Source organism: Aspergillus chevalieri, chromosome 8, assembly GCF_016861735.1.
Source record: "Aspergillus chevalieri M1 DNA, chromosome 8, nearly complete sequence".
Lineage (NCBI taxonomy): Eukaryota > Fungi > Ascomycota > Eurotiomycetes > Eurotiales > Aspergillaceae > Aspergillus > Aspergillus chevalieri.
Window position 1 is genome coordinate 823,351 of NC_057369.1, and position 16,219 is coordinate 839,569.

The 16,219-nt window shown below is 49.6% G+C and overlaps 4 protein-coding genes and 2 non-coding genes across 6 annotated transcripts; 4 read left to right on the forward strand and 2 right to left on the reverse strand.

Moving 5' to 3' along the window:
* Positions 1-1,274: 1,274 nt before the first annotated feature.
* On the reverse strand, positions 1,275-5,507 carry jhd1 ([Histone H3]-lysine-36 demethylase; the record flags this gene model as incomplete). The annotated part of the gene is made up of 1 exon (XM_043283623.1): positions 1,275-5,507. One exon carries the CDS (start codon positions 5,505-5,507, stop codon positions 1,275-1,277), a length of 4,233 nt encoding a protein of 1,410 aa, XP_043140884.1.
* Positions 5,508-8,027: 2,520 nt separating this feature from the next.
* On the forward strand, positions 8,028-8,654 carry SNU13 (RNA binding protein snu13; the record flags this gene model as incomplete). The annotated part of the gene is made up of 3 exons (XM_043283624.1): positions 8,028-8,055; positions 8,121-8,216; positions 8,392-8,654. 3 exons carry the CDS (start codon positions 8,028-8,030, stop codon positions 8,652-8,654), a joined length of 387 nt encoding a protein of 128 aa, XP_043140885.1.
* Positions 8,655-9,000: 346 nt separating this feature from the next.
* On the reverse strand, positions 9,001-9,106 carry ACHE_t80005A. The gene has a single exon. It is a non-coding gene; the product is annotated as a tRNA-Met (tRNA).
* A 492-nt stretch (positions 9,107-9,598) lies between these two features.
* On the forward strand, positions 9,599-9,704 carry ACHE_t80006S. Its single transcript has one exon. It is a non-coding gene; the product is annotated as a tRNA-Met (tRNA).
* Positions 9,705-10,282: 578 nt separating this feature from the next.
* ACHE_80273S (STIMATE family protein) lies at positions 10,283-11,400 on the forward strand (the record flags this gene model as incomplete). The annotated part of the gene is made up of 2 exons (XM_043283625.1): positions 10,283-10,699; positions 10,750-11,400. 2 exons carry the CDS (start codon positions 10,283-10,285, stop codon positions 11,398-11,400), a joined length of 1,068 nt encoding a protein of 355 aa, XP_043140886.1.
* A 443-nt stretch (positions 11,401-11,843) lies between these two features.
* On the forward strand, positions 11,844-13,859 carry ACHE_80274S (WD40 repeat domain-containing protein; the record flags this gene model as incomplete). The annotated part of the gene is made up of 4 exons (XM_043283626.1): positions 11,844-12,203; positions 12,258-12,755; positions 12,806-13,649; positions 13,708-13,859. 4 exons carry the CDS (start codon positions 11,844-11,846, stop codon positions 13,857-13,859), a joined length of 1,854 nt encoding a protein of 617 aa, XP_043140887.1.
* Positions 13,860-16,219: the final 2,360 nt, after the last annotated feature.

The window sequence follows — 16,219 nt, forward strand, 5'->3', positions numbered from 1 at the left end:
ACCTCCCGTCTATCTTTACGAATCTGGCGTTGGTTCTGTTTTTTTTTTTGTGCTTCTTTGATGCTTTTGGTGTTTGTGATTTGATTTGATTCCATATACCCCAACAGTTCCATTTCTCACCCTGGATGGTTGACGACGGAGTTCCTCACTTTGATACCCCCGGGTTACATTCACATTTTACTCTAGATCTACACGCTATGACCAGTTCCTGACCAATCTGACGTCGACACGCAACACTACAATGTACCAGTTACCAATAGATGATTCTATATCTGAATGGAGTTACGCGGTCTTGCCTTTTTTTTTTTTTTTCCCCTCCCAATGATGGATTGGATGAGAATGCATATTAGACATAAACGTAGGGCAGAGTACCCGATGATTCTCGATGATTCTCAGCCAATCACTACATCCACACACCCCTGTAAATAGGCACCTCGTATCGTATACTTAATGCAATTCCCATCACTGTATGAAAAAGTCCAGACCAGAACGGTATAGGCACAATGATAGGATGGGTGTCGGCTGCCTAATACGAGAAAGCATTAGCAAACAAGACAGCAAAGACATACTGTACTTGTACATACATCACTGCACTGTACAGCTAGCTGATGCAGTCAATCGGGATGACACCTATAGGATAATAAAAGCAAGCAAACATTCTACGTCGTTGAATGATACCCAATCAATCAATCAAGGGAAAGAGAGGATAAAGCTGGCAGGCTTACTGTACTCGCATTCTGTAGTATACTATACTGTAAATAGGATAAGACCAAATCAGATCAAAACAAGACAACAACGAAAACACAACGCAGGAAGAAACATGGGGATATAATCAGAAACGATCCAATAATAAATAATAGAAAAGGCTATTAACAAGTAATTGTATTGATCTCATCAACGCCGAGCCAAAACACGAGACAGCATTAAACAATGATAACGAAAACAAGCGACGAGATGTAAGAATGAAAGTGGAAACTGGGACCTGATGAGCTCACTCAAAAGAGGAACAAGAAAAGAAGAAGTAAAAGTAACAAACGCCAATCCCTGGACAAGTAGAAAAGGTAAAAAAGGCCGAAATGGAATGATCCCCTTGAACACGTCAAAACTCCGGAAATATAATAGGCATCCCTGCAAAAACGATAACGATATATGTAAAAAAAGAAACGTCAAATGACCATGACATGGAGGTCAAGGTCGGCAACTTCAAATCATTAACCATCATAAGAAATGAAACAAAAGGGGGAATAATCAACAAGTCCCTAAAACGAGGAAAATCACGCCCGTGTACCCCGCTTTCGAAGCCCGAATTCCTGCTCTTGCAGTTCTCGAATCAGGCGCATGCTATCCGCATCGGGCTCCTCGCGCGTTCGCTTCTTCCCTGCCTGCCCGGGCGATGCTGACGCTGACGTTGTGCCATGGTGGCCAGCGTGTCTTGCTTCCGTGGCAGGTCCGTAAAGACGCGAGGACGGTCGTTTCGGACCCGACGACGGACCAGGCGGCGTCTTGCGTGCAGCTGCCGATGTCGCAGATGTTTGGCGAGCGGATGATGGGTGCGATGCTGGTCTGGAGGTTTTGCCAGCTATTTGGACTTCAGGTGCATATCTTTCAACTTGACGAGGTTGGCGAGAGGAATGGCGGGAACTCGATGTCGGCGTGTGTATTGCACTGGGATTTTCTCCTTCTCCATCGACATGATCTGGAGAAACATCCATCTCGTCAGCTTGCGAAGTAGGCGGTGAAACCAAGGTGGTTGTCGGTTGAGCTGGCATGGGTTCTTCCTTGGACAATAGTGTATCCGTTTGGAAAGCCGGCGGGGATGCATATGAATCCTGACCTAAAGCACCTGCTTTCCCTTCTATCGTCACATTTGCTGCAAAGAAAGGCTTATTTGGGTTGACAGCTTCCGGGTAGGTGTTGTCGAAACCGACTGCCTTGTGGATGACGGTTGACGATGGCACTTCGACTCTATCAAGATTTGACGGTCTGGAAAGCGGCGAAGTGCTCTCTTGCTTCGGCTTCTTACTCGGTGCTAAGCTAACATCCTCGTCAGGTCGCAGGCGTTTGGCGGAATTGCTAGCTCGGGGTTTTGACCGCTCTTGGGCTTTGACAGGGTCGACTCGGCCGTATTCATCGTGGATGCAACGGCGCTTGCTCTTCCGGCAATCATCACAGGCCTTGCTTCGTCCCTTCTTGCCCGAATTGGCGCCTTCAGGGCTACCATCAGCAAGCTTGGACACAGTCGGAGTATTTGTAACAGCCGGGTTGTACTTTGCAGCTTCAAACTGATTCAATCCCACGATACTACTGCCATCCTGAAGACCAGCTTCGGACGCAACGGCAGCGAGAGAGTTCAGCGCTGCTGCGGCTGCATCATCATGTCCCAAGGAGGATTGATTCTGCAGTCCCATTCCCTGGCCAAAGGCATTATTATTGATTAGTACCATGGGCTTAACCGATGCGCCGTCATTTTGCTCATCCTTATGACGGCACCGGATTCTCCGTTTCCGACATGCATCGCAAGCAACCCGCTTTGGTCCGAGCCCGGAACCTCGGTTGGTATTGCGAGGCTTGGGAGCAGTCTCCTGCTTCACGACAGGCCCCGAAGATGGCGGTTGAACCTGTGCGGGAACACCATTCTCCGGCGAGACAGCAGGATTAGCACTTGCATAGTCATCAGAAGGTTCCTGGAGCTGCTGCTCTGGTAACTGAACGGCCTGTCTCTCAGCATACATGCGTTGATTGTCTGCATTGCGCTCAGACCGGCGGCTAGGGCGTCCTGCCGGTTTTTTCTCGGTAAGACTGATCTTAGGGTTACTTTCGATCACTCCCGGACGAGTCCACTCTGCTGCTTTCTCGTTTCCGCGTTTCCATGCAACCCAGACTCCAAACTTCCTGATAGTGTCGACTGGGTCTCCAATCCCCTTCGGTATCGACCGCTTAATCGCGTTTCGAGCATCCATGGTAACACCCTCGACGAGGTATGATGAAGCAATCAAAGCCGTTCGAAGGAGATATTTGGTGAGATCGGGCAACCCCTCCAGCTCGCCCTGAGAATAGAAGCGCGAATTATGGTACGGAGAGCCAGCAGGAGCTGCATTGGCCCGTTCACCGAATTCGCAGTAAACAGGATAATCCCTGTGGAACTTGTAGTTCTCATCCTGTGCAAACGCATCCAACACGCTCTGTGGGACCGGATCTTCTTCAAGATACTTCAATGCCGTGTACCATTGGATCTTCTGAAAGAATGGGTACCGGAACTTCCGTGGAACTTTGGTATCCTTCTCAATCTTGGCGATTTTTATTTGCATCCCGTAGTTGAGTCTGGTCAGGAAGTTACCGCCGATCACCAGGCTGTTCTCGGGGGTCCACACGGCGTGGATCCATCCGGACGGGATCAACATAGTGTCGCCCTCGGAGAGATCAACACGATAGCATTCCTTGGTTTGATCGCCCAGGAAGATGTTATCTTGAGCAGGCGAGTTACACCATTCTTCATACTTCTTCAGGTGTTTGTCCTTGGGTGGTATGAAGAAGAAGGTCTTTTTGCCTTTGAGGATATGGTAGTAAACTGACGAACCCCCAAAGTCAATGTGGAAGTCGGTGTAGCAATCGGCAACGGACATCAGACAGTAGAACTGGACTTTGGGGAAATCACCGACTGCCTGTAATTCTTTGGGCCAGACGGCATCTTGCAGGTCAAGATCACGCACAATCTTTGGCCGGCGGATCAACCGACCCAGCCTACTTTGCGAGACTTCCAAGCTGATGACGTTCCGAACAACCTTCTCTCCTGTGCTTTCGTAGTAATCGGCCCACTTTTGCATGTTCCACCTCTTGTCCTCTCCTTGTTGGGACTTGACATCAATCACTTCCACCCTCTCTTCGGGCCCATAGAGCTCCGCAACGGTTCTGACAGTGAGATCTTCTGGAATCACCATGTCCAATCGATCTTGGCCGCAGTCGATGACTCGCTCATAATTCTCGCCCTCCTCCGGAAGATGCTCAAGTAACTCGTCAAACATCTCCTGAGTTGGAGCGTCCGCAACAAGCGCGTCAAAGTCGTCACCTACGGTTGTGGTCGATTCCCGAGTATTCAAATGAGCCGGGATAACGATTGGCTCTGACATACCACTGCCTCGTTCGAAGTACTCAGCGGTGACTAGATCCGGATGCATGCGAGGGAAGCTCTCTGGGAGGAAGCGAATCTTGCCTTGTCGTATAGGTTCAATGTAATGATGCTCCATAGAGTTCGACGGCGCTTTGACGAGACCTTGATTGAGACCAGCATAATCAATCGCTGTGCGTGCTCGAGAAGACTTGCGGACAAAGGTGGTGTTTCCATAGACGGGCCAACATCCACGGCAGATGAACTTATCAACCGTCCGGATCTCACGATCATTCTTGAACCCAGCGCAAACAATATGAAACCACCGCTTGCAACCATCACAACTAATCCACGTCACTTCGCCTTGATCTTCGGTCTCGACAGGAATCCGAACCAAGTTACAAGCTGCACAGGTTGCCTGATTGGTGTCGTCGACGTCTGTCTCGTCTTCTGTCTTCGAAGGTACATCCACTGGCTGCTGCGTTACACCAGCATCGGGGACACCAGAGCCTTCGACATCATTGTCCCCAGCGTTTCCTTGTGCGCTAGTCGCCGGTTTATTCCAGCTATATTCCGTCTCCTCCTGCCATGCAATTGGTGGAACAGTGGACGAGCTCGTGTTCGGGCGGACATCGCGAATGACTGGCCGGGCAACGGTCGAGCCATCCGACTGGGAACGAGTGCGGGATGTCGGAACGAGGTTATTCCCGGAAGCATTATACATAGACCATTCATAATCTGGTGCCAAGTATGTAGACCCGGAGCCAATTTTCTGCCGCTTCGATTCGTTCCCATAGTCGTGAGACGATCCGTCAATGCTCACTCGTTTCGGTGGTTGAGCGATCGGGGGGAAATTACTTGGTCGTGCAAAATTCAACAAGAGTTCTGCATCTGTTTTCATACTGTCAAAGAAAGAGGAAGAGGTATTGGTGTGTGATGGTGCCGCGTCTGTCGGGGGATGGGGCGGAGGCTGAAAAGGCGACGGACCCTTCTCCGACCGTTGACGCTTAGCCGGAGGTTCAATCGAGTCTCTCATTTCGGGAAAGAGAGGCATCCCCGGTGTTGAACTTTGCGATGGTGGTCGGTAAGAGAGAGGTGCGAATGTCGGACTCGTCGCTAGAGCGATTGTCGCGAGGGTGTCAATTGTTGAACTCGACCGGCCATGACCGGATCGATGATGGGAGCCATCATCCGCCATGGGATAACGACCATTTTCCGACTTCAACCGATCGCGGTCATTGCCCGCGTGCTTATGGATGTTGCGCTCTGTCGAAGAAGCGCGGAAATCGGTGGTATTTGTGGAGGGTGTGATCGGTTCGACAGCGCGTCGCGGAGGGGAAGGAGTGCGGTACCGCGGCGGGCGGTTTCCAAGGTGATTAAGAAACGAAGTAGCACCCATCATCCTGGTGCTAGAGGATGAATATCGAGGTTTCAGATTATAGAAGAGAGAGATAGAGGAAGATGAAAAGAGCCGGAGGACTCAGATGCGGTTGCGGCAAGCGGGTGCAAAGCGGGGAGGAAATGTTTGACCACGCAGGCTAGAGAACGACAAGAGCAGGCGAAGGAAGAACCATTCCTGGCAAGAAGAAAATCGCGCGATGAAAAATGAAATGCAATGTAGAAGCAAAAAGGAAGCAAAAGAGGTGGTTGAGGGGATGGGAGGTGGGCGAGAGCGCGGCGGAGGGAGAGGTTTGACGGGATGAAGTTAAGTGAGTCTGCCGGCTTAGTTTAAGGGAGCGGCGGGAGAAGAGCGACTGAACCCCCGGCGATAACAAGAGCGCGTAGAAGAAGGACGCAGAGTAGGATCAATGGAGACTGTAATGACGACGGTGAAGAGATGCAATTGAATGAGTGAATGCTAGCTGAGCGATAGTATGTCGACGAGGACAAGCCTGGAAGGCGACGGCAAAGGCAAAGGCAGCGGGCGCGATCGTTTGCGGCGGAGCATACCAGGACCCGGGCGTGCTATCAGGCCATGGAGATAGATATTAACAGAGAGAGATATGAAGAGAGAGAGGAAAGTATTGTTGAAAATGGACGCTGTATCTGAACGAGGATGTTCAGCTGTAATACGAAGAGGGAGTTCCAAGTGAGGCTCAACGGACCGTCTAGTCCCGATCGGGAAAGGCACCCCCCGTCGCAACCTCGAGCGGTTCGATTGATTGACGCCTTCACTTTCTCTCTTCTCTCTCTTCCCTCTACTTCTACTTCTTCTTCCTCTCCTTCTTTCTACTCTACTTTATATATACCATTGCCTGAGGGCTTGGGTCTTTCTACCATTTAATCTCACTCTCTCGATTCTTTTTGCACGCCTGAGAATGAGCCGGAAGCTCGCCCCCGAAGCAAATCGGTATGATTGCTATGATTGCCCCTCCCATCGAAGGCAGCTTCCAAGCTTAGGAACTGCGATGGCTCTTGATCGTTATCTGTGTCATTCGTGCAGCTAGATCGCTTATGCTAATTTTTTTCTTCTTTTTTCAACAGGATTCTATTTGTCAAGAACCTCAAGTACGTACTTCCAGCGTGACCACTACCAACTGCATCAATACGTCGAATTTGGCATCTCGTTTCGCCCATAGCATCTCCTAGCGATCTCAGCTAACCGTCATGTATCCGATAGCTACAACGTGACTGCAGAGCAACTGTTCGACCTTTTCGGCAAGTTTGGGCCTATTCGGTAAGTCGGAGATACCCAAGCATCAGCTCTTAACAGACAAGGAGACATGTCTAACTATTATCGATTCTCCTCATAGGCAAATACGTCAGGGTATTGCGAACAACTCCAAGGGAACCGCATTTGTTGTCTACGAGGACGTGCACGACGCCAAACAGGCATGCGATAAGCTCAATGGATTCAATTTCCAGAACAGATACCTCGTCGGTATGTACACGAGGATGGTGGAGAGAAAAGAGAGACCAGTCGCTAATTTCCTTTCTCTCACTGCAGTTCTCTATCACCAGCCGGAGAAAATGGTTCGTTCGAAAGAGGACCTTTCGGAAAGACAAGAAAATCTTGAACGTCTCAAACAGCAGCATGGTATAGAATGATGAGGAGGGGGAAAGGTTCTCGTTCTCTTGGTCCCCTTTGCAGACATCTAGCTGCACGTTGTCTATAATGGGTTGGCTGTGGGGTTTCCGGCGTTTATCTTTTTTTTTTATTTTTATTTTCTTTTATTCCTATTTGATTCCTACGGGTGTCATGGTTTTTCTTTCTTCACTTGGGGTATGAGGATTCGACGTCGACAGGGTGAGAAAGAGAACTCTGCTCGTCAGGTCCCGGGAAATGGTACAGAATGAATGATGAGCTCTCGAGGGCAAAGGCATGCCACTCAGTTATTCTCAGTTATTACTGGTTACAATGATATCTCTTACGGACCGGCCTCGGTCGGGTGCCATAATCGCGCAGCAGTATGATTGAAGCTATCCGTAGCTATCCACGCGTGTACCGCGTTCCTTGAACTGATGAGCTGTACAATGCAGAAGCGTCCAACAAGATTTCGAGCCCTGGCAGGATTTGCGCTTTGCAGACGCTTTCAGCATCCGAGCACTGTTTCTACTATGGTACTGCCACTGGCCGTCACCGCCGGCTGAGACCTCCTTTTTAGAATTTACGTGTAATGGCCCCAACTCTTATACTCTTCTCATATACAACGACTATCATATTATCTTTGTAAATTTCTACAGCTCGCCACTGTCATCATGATCGGTGCTTGTACAAAATCCCAAGAAGCTGCCAACTAACCCAAATGCGGCTAGTCCCACTCACCGCCCGGCCCCACCACTATCGAGATTTTCTTTCTCTCCGGACGGGCAAAAAAAAGTCATTCTTCACTATACACAACTAACTCTGCAACACGGCAGTGATCCTTTGAGTGAGCCATTTTTATATTCATTTTCACGGGAAAGAAACGAGGACATCATCATGCCTGCAGGAGAAGAGCCCAATGCCGGTGAGTGCGCCATTCTACTGATTTTGTTTTTGCAGACTTCGACTGACGAGGTTTTCCGTATTCAGCCTGGCCCATCGCCGACGAGGCCTTGACCCAGAACCTGTTGGACCTTGTCCAGCAGGCTTCTCACTACCGTCAGCTGAAGAAGGGTGCCAACGAAGGTGAGTCGACCTCCATCCGTAAAATCTGCGAAGGGAACCTCCGAAGTCTGCTCCGACTGCTTCAGGGTCACGGGCAGTTAAATCGGTCTTTTTAAAACGCGAGAAGCAGAAGAAACTGTATCTTTTGATCTCTATACTTGATTGAATAAGCTACTAACATATGTTCTTCGAACAGCCACCAAGACCCTTAACCGCGGAACTGCTGAGATCGTCATCCTGGCTGCCGACACCTCTCCCCTGGCCATTCTCCTTCACCTGCCTCTCCTTGCTGAGGACAAGAATGTGCCGTATATCTATGTCCCCAGCAAGCTCGCCCTGGGTCGGGCCACCGGTGTCTCCCGTCCTGTGATCGCCGCCAGTATCACTACCAACGAGGCTAGTGACCTTATGGGCCAGATCCGCACCATCAAGGACAAGGTTGAGCGTCTCATGATCTAATGGAATATACGGTTGATGATGGATGGGTCTTGCGGCTTTGTTGTCTATGTTGCTGCTTGATTAGGGTATAGGCGGCAAGGCTGGTAGAAGACCTTTGCTCCAATTGGATTGAATCTTTCCCATATAATTCCACGTGTACTCTTCAAGTAGTTAGTGTGTATTGCACTTCGTACTTGCTTGTATATCTTAGCGGGTTCATCTACCTATCGGGTCAAGTTATATATACAGTAGTACAACTTTCTTGGAGTAAGCAAAACATGTGAATCAGAGCTAGCTAAGCCAATTCACAAGATTATCTATCAAAGTCCAAAAACAATAAACTCGGCATGAAAAGTGCAAAAAAGGATGCCCCCAACCAGGATCGAACTGGTGACCTCGGGATTTCAACCCTGTTAACCAGGGATGTCACAAGACTATGAGACCCGCGTCATGACCAACTAGACCATGGAGGCAACTGTTGGTAAGTTAGGACGACTATTGTGATACAGAAGCCAAACCCAATTTGAGGATTTGTCGATTCTTCATGTCATCCACCTGAGAAAAGATGGTAACACGTGCTCCGGAAGGGTATAAAAGCGGCTCTGCTCTGTGCGGAGTTTCTCGGACTCGGATGATTTTAGGAAGACCGAACTCAAGTAGACCTCAGAAACGAAGGAGAAGCCCAGATGGAACAAGATGTATCTAATACTGAGCACCCCAATGGAAGTTGATGGACCATAACTGAGAGCAGACAGCTGTTGCAACTCGTCGACTCGGCCCGGACCTGCAGGGGCTTTGTACTATAGACCCCCTGCAATGGAATTACTTCACAGATAGAGTAGAGAGCAACACTAATAGAGAAGTAAATGCATGCAGAGATACCCCAGGGGTATGGTCGATCAGGTTCGTGCATGGGCTGCTTTTACTCTTGTCAGACACAATAAGGGCAGGCCTTATCAACAATTGCCTCTATGGTCTAGTTGGTCATGACGCGGGTCTCATAGTCTTGTGACATCCCTGGTTAACAGGGTTGAAATCCCGAGGTCACCAGTTCGATCCTGGTTGGGGGCAGTTCTTTTATTTTTCTTTTTGAAACCCACAAATCTAATTTATCACGATCTCAATCTAACTATCACTTAGCCTCGAGACCCTTTCCCGCTATTGATTGCTTCTGATCCCCGACCGTAAAAAAAAAATCGTATTCCATGAAACATCCAGCTGCGCCACTCACCGCCTGCGGGATGGGGCAGTGTTAACAGAGTCAATTATGCATGGCGAGAGTCATTCCATTGCTAATAGCCCAATAAACACTGCTTTTGCTGGCAAAAGATATGTCCCTTTTTTTCTCCTTTTGACTTTCCTCCCATGCGCAGAGTACTCTCTCCATCGCCAAACTCCAACTATCACAGGGAACAGTTCACGAGTGAGGCGTTGATCTGCTGTGCTGTATGCCTTGTCTCACTTGTCAATCACCAATCGCCCCTCAACGCCATCTGACCGTCAACCTCGCCAGCCGCCCGCCGTCCATGTCTGTCTGCCGTGTATAGCGACCAACAGACAAACATCCTCATTCCTCTTCCCTCGTTCCGACTTTCCTCAACTTTCCACCCTTTGTTCGAGAAACCGCACGAGTTGCGAATCGAATCGGCATGGATTCGACCCTTGCCTCGTTGACTGCAGCGACCACCACCACCGTCCTTGCAGCAACGACCACCAGTATCCTTTCCGACTCTACATTGTCTGAAACTCAAGCTGCGTCTTATGCGGAGAACAACCCTCAAGATGACGGCAATGGAGAATGTAGACTGCTCGGATCATTTTCACTCATCATACAAGCGGCGCTCGGGGCGCTAGCATTACTATCTTTGGTATACAAGCGATGGAGGGAAAGACCGCAACGACCAGTCAAGGTGTGGGCATTCGACGTTTCCAAGCAGGTCTTTGGATCCGCGATGCTTCATCTCGCGAATCTCTTGATGTCTATGTTTTCTGCGGGTCAGTTTGACATCACGAGCACATATAAACCGAATCCGTGTTCATTCTATCTGCTGAATATTGGAATTGATGTAAGTTCTGCTCTTTTATGCGATGTTTGAATCAGTAACTAATTCTTTAGACTACCCTTGGAATTCCGATCCTCATCTTCATCCTTCGAATTCTGAACGCTTTAGCGTCTTATACTCCCCTCGCAAACCCTCCTGAGTCTATCGAATCCGGAAATTATGGACACCCTCCCCGTGCGACATGGTGGTTCAAGCAGTCCATGATATACTTCATTGGGTTGCTGGGCATGAAGATATGCGTCTTCTTCCTTATCCATTTCATACCATTTATCGTCAAAGTGGGTGACTGGGCGCTTCAATGGACAGAAGGGAACACGGCTATTCAGGTGATATTTGTCATGCTACTGTTCCCCCTGATCATGAACGCGATCCAGTACTACATTATCGACACCTTCATCAAGAAACCCATGACACCAGTCGACGAGATGCTAGCTGAGGACGATGACCGCGAAGGCACATTGGTCGATGGCGAGAACGACCAGCGCAATGCCCTGCTGGCAGGTCTGGAGGATGATGGGATTCTGGATGCGGAAGAAGGCCATGCAAAGAACGGAAACCCACTGGATTCGCCCTCGCATGCTAAGGAAGCCCTGCATGGCTTCAGTTCTATCCGTGCTATATACAATCACACGGTCGGCCGGATGCACAGCGCTTCTTCGTCATCGTCTGGATCAAGCAGCAGCAGCAGCAGCAGCCATAACTGAGGATCCAACATCCTTTGACTTGATGAAAAGCTATTGTTTTACGAATTTTTATGATGACCAATTTCATGTCTATGGCGTTGATTGATTGGTTGGGCGTATGGGATCAGCTTCGTGTACTTTGTTTCATTGTTTACCACCCATCAACATATACAGGAGTTTGGAACAAAAAACCAGTCTATATATCTTGAAATACTTCCTCTTCTAAATGTAGACGCATGCTAGTTGGCCATGCCCTAATGTATATCTCACCGCCCTTTATCGCCGCCTTATTCTGCCGCCACCGAAGAAAAATATTCGCAGAACAGAAAAGTCTCGGGTCTTGTCGACAATCTTTGCGCAGGACGTTTGCACCTGCAAAAACTTCTCTCATACTTATTTTGAGATCACGCGCTTCTTATAATTGATCTACTTTGGTGTCCCAACGACACCACCAATTGACCAAAATGCCCAAGACCGCCGTCGCGCAGAAACAGAAAAAAGCGCCGAAGGTCAAGACCAGCTCGCGGTCTCCCTTCGAGAGCGCCAATGTCATGAGACAAGAGGACAGCGATGTTGAGATGGATAACGGCGCAGAGGGAGATGCGGACGAGGAAGCAATCCGCGAGAAGGACGCGACAGAGAAGAAACTCGAGCGCATGCTTTTCGGAGATGATGAGGGGTTTCAGGGTGCATTGAAGAGCCAGCAGGATCAGGGGTTGATGGCCTGGGGGGTGACGAGTGATGAGGAAAGTGCTGGGGAGGGTGAAGAAGGAGAGGGAAGTGATGGAGAGGAGAAGGGGTTGGAGGGTGTTGATGATTCTGATGTTTGTTGCCTTTGCTGTTTTCCCTGTGATTGTATGGCTAATGTAGGCTGCTAGCTCTTCTTCCTTGACTCCGGAGCGGGCCCTGTCTCTACCGATCTTGCTGATTCCCCCGAAGCCCCCTCCGATGGAGAAAGCGAAGATGAAGGCCCGCCTGCGGCGTGGCACGATAGCGACGATGAGAACCTTACCATTTCTCTGGCAAGCCATCAGCGGTTGCGCAAGCTGCGCAACACCGAGGCTGATGATGTGATTAACGGCAAGGAGTATGTCCGTCGTTTACGCAGACACTTCCAGCAATTGAACCCCGTGCCGGACTGGGCGAACCCGGAGGTGAACCAGGCGAAGGACAAGGGCAGCGATCATTCGGACAATGAGATGGATACGGATGACGAGGAGGAGCAGGTTTCCACGCAGCCACTGGCCAAGTTGCTTCAGAATGCGACGGATCTTACCCGTGGCGTAGAGGAGAACACTGGCTCAGGCGGGAAGAGAAAGTTGCGCCAGGAGGTTGTGGATATTCAGAGATTGAAGGACGTTGGAAAGGATCAGCCGGTACGTTTCTTTACCCTATTCATCTGAGTTTACTGCTAACTAAGGTATAGTCCTCCATCGACTCCCTCACCTTCCATCCCCACTACCCCGTTCTCCTCTCCTCCGGCCCAGCATCAACCCTCTTTCTCCATCATATCTCCCCCTCAGCACCCGCTCCCAACCCCCTTCTTACATCCCTCCACATCCGCCGCACGCCCATCCACACTTCCGCCTTCTCCCACCCAACCGGCACCAAAGTCTTCGCCTCCGGCCGCCGCCGCTACTTCCACATCTGGGACCTTGACACGGGCAAAGTCGACAAAGTCAACGGCACCGCAGACCGCAAGGAGGAGCAAAAGTCCATGGAACGGTTCAAGCTCTCACCCTGTGGACGGTATATCGGACTCGTTGGATCTTCGCGGAAGGGCGGTGGTCTTATCAATATCCTCGACTCGGGAACCGCGCAGTGGGTTGCGCAGGTGCGCATTGACGGTCGCGGAGGTGTCGGTGATTTCGCATGGTGGAGCGATGGCGAGGGTATGACGGTTGTCAGCAAGAATGGCGAAGTCTCCGAATGGGACGCGAGATTGAACCGTATCGTCGCGCGCTGGGTCGACGCCGGTGCCGTGGGCACCACGGTGCTGAGCCTCGGTGGAAAGAATGGTCCTGTGCATCTCGGTGGTGACAGATGGGTTTCTGTGGGTAGTTCGAGTGGTATTGTCAACGTGTATGACCGACGAGAGTGGATTCCCAACGACAAGGCTGCCAAGTCTGAAAACGCTGGAATCCCGCGCAACCCGACCCCTGTGCGTGCGCTGGACCAGCTCACGACACCTATCAGCCACCTTGTGTTTGCGCCGGATGGTCAGTTTATGGTTATGGCTTCTCGGTGGAAGAGAGATGCGTTGAGATTGGGTATGCTTCCCCTTTCCCTTTACGTTACTCCAGCTTTGGTTTTAACTGATACCTCTAGTTCACCTCCCCACCTGCACCGTCTACCGCAACTGGCCTACATCGAATACGCCCATGGGCCGGATTTCATCGGTGGCTGTCTCACCTAATTCGGAGCTGTTGGCTGTTGCGAACGAGCAGGGGCGGATTCGGTTATGGGAGATTCGGGGGTAATTCCCTCGACTTGGTTTTTGATGCAAATAGAGTTGTTCATTTAGGGTAAAATTGCATATATATCGAATTTTCTAGAAAGATGGAATTCTGTTCTAGTAAACCTGAGCAAGCCCTGAGCCTGAGTAAGATAGCATGCTAGTGCGTCAACCATGACTTATCCTCCCGTACTCCTTCAAAGTCAGAACTTAGCCAACAACTAGATATATGTACTCAATTGCCCTTGCTTCTATATTTGTTGCCTTTGTCGAAGATATCTTTCTACAAAGCATGACGGGGGCGAGAACCCCTAGGTACGAAAACGAGAGAGCCAATGGTTAAGCTATCAACACCAAACGCGCAAGCATGAAGCTATAGGATCCTTACAGGTGCTGAAGGGCAACAGCTTGCCTAAGAAGCCGAGGAGCTGCAAGAGTTAAGGGTAGATAAACGGGCACCATCAAGGTGCAGCAACTGTGGTATAGTTGGACATGCATGGTCTGGCAGGAACCCTCTCCATCGTCTACTCCAGTTATGGGGCATCACAGCTCCATCCATATCTCAATCTCCTCCACCTGCACATCTGCCTGCCAGTCTCCCCTCCAAGCAGTCGCATCGTACATACCCTTCCTAGAAACATGGTAAGAGATAGTTGCCCGTTACAGTCCTTCCCCAAAATCAACGCCTTTCGTTGCTCCTCTCCCTGAAAATAAGATTTTCATTGCTATCATTTTTTCGGCCTGGTCGACCGGCACTATCGCTCCTGAAGACGTCGTGGAGGGGACTGAGCTGAAATAGGAGACAAGGATCCGGGTCACCGGAGTTAAACCACGGGAGACGATATCCGAGAACAGCCCTTTCGCCTGTCTGGGTGAGTTTCCCGGAGATGAGGAGGGTGACTGGGTCTGTAGAGGACTGCGGCGGTTTGAGTCGTAGTGATCTGTTTCGCAAGGATGCTAGCATTTATCGATGTTATACTCTCAGTAGAGTTAGTAGTACTTGCGCAGCTGGATACTGCCAAAAGTCACTATCTCAGACAAAATCATCCCCAGCTGGGAGAGAATGGGTCCGGTGCTATGTAGCCTGGTTTTGGTAGACAGTCTTTAATATCGATTTCATTTAATAGTTTGTAAAAAAGGAATAGGAAACGGCGAAGACGTATCAATGACTCCGGCTGTTTCAGTTAACTTTTTTTCTATCAGGTGAATATCCAATCAGAGACATACCAGTCCATTTCTGGCCTGCTCAAACATCTCCCAGGTGATGCCGAAATTAGAATCCTGAGCAAAGCTTCTGACGATATAGTGCGAGATGCGGTCTAGATCTACAGATTGCTCAATCTGGACAATCGGTCGCCCAACGTGCGCAATCAGGAAAAGCTTCACAAAAGCTTGATACTCATCCTGCGGGATACTGAGATGGCGAAGGAGCTCATCTCCTCCACTAAGCTCCTTGGCAAACTGCCGAAACAGTCTCGCGGGACACCGCCCCATCCTATCAGTGTGTGCTGGGCGTTGACGAGCGTATCAAGGAAGTGATGGGACATTCCATCGACATCCTCATCATATGGTCTGGGCGAAAAACAGAGCACTCTCATCATTTAACACATCAGAGAAATCAAACGCCCTGAGTTCGGCCTCTTTCCTTGCATGATCCATGTCAAGAGGTAAGCTCTTGCTGTCATGGGTCGTTGCTAGACTTTGAAAGACGAGACGCCGGGTATCAGCTGGTGTTCTGGATCGAGTATCTGAGGCCTCGTGGTAAGCTTTGCTGGAGCGTTCAAAGTCTGTCGAGGCCACTGCCCTGAGAAGGCCATCTAATATTAAGGATCCTGCTGTAGACTCGTAGAATGAGGCCGATTCCTTGCTGATTGTATACAGAATGCAATAGCCCATCAGATCTGAGCTTCAAGTTTTCCTTTCTGGCCTCTTTTGAGCTCTGTGAGTTCTTCGAATGTAGTACAAAGTAGCTCTTTCTATAAGAAGCAGAATAAACAAGATAGGGACTATGAAAGACGTTTGAAGACTCGATGCCTGCTTCCGATAAGGCAGCATTTCTTCCTGACAGTGATAATGACAGAAAGAAAGTATGGAATAGGGAATAAAATCATGAAGAGTAGCATTCTACGTGTCTATTTCGTCCTAAAACGGAGTCTCCTGATGTGTGCCTCTCCTTCTATCGTTGAACAACTACCACTAATGCTATGTAGTTCGCCTAACTTCTTGTGAGGCCCGGTCGGGAGGTCATGCTGGGAGGAGAGCGAAACATTTGCGGTCTTTTCCATTGCAAAAGTGGATCGCGAGGGTTTGTTTGAAAAGAAAACGAACAAGAGTAAAAGATAAGGAACAATAATCAATTGATTTTGTGCAAAGTTTTGACCTTGC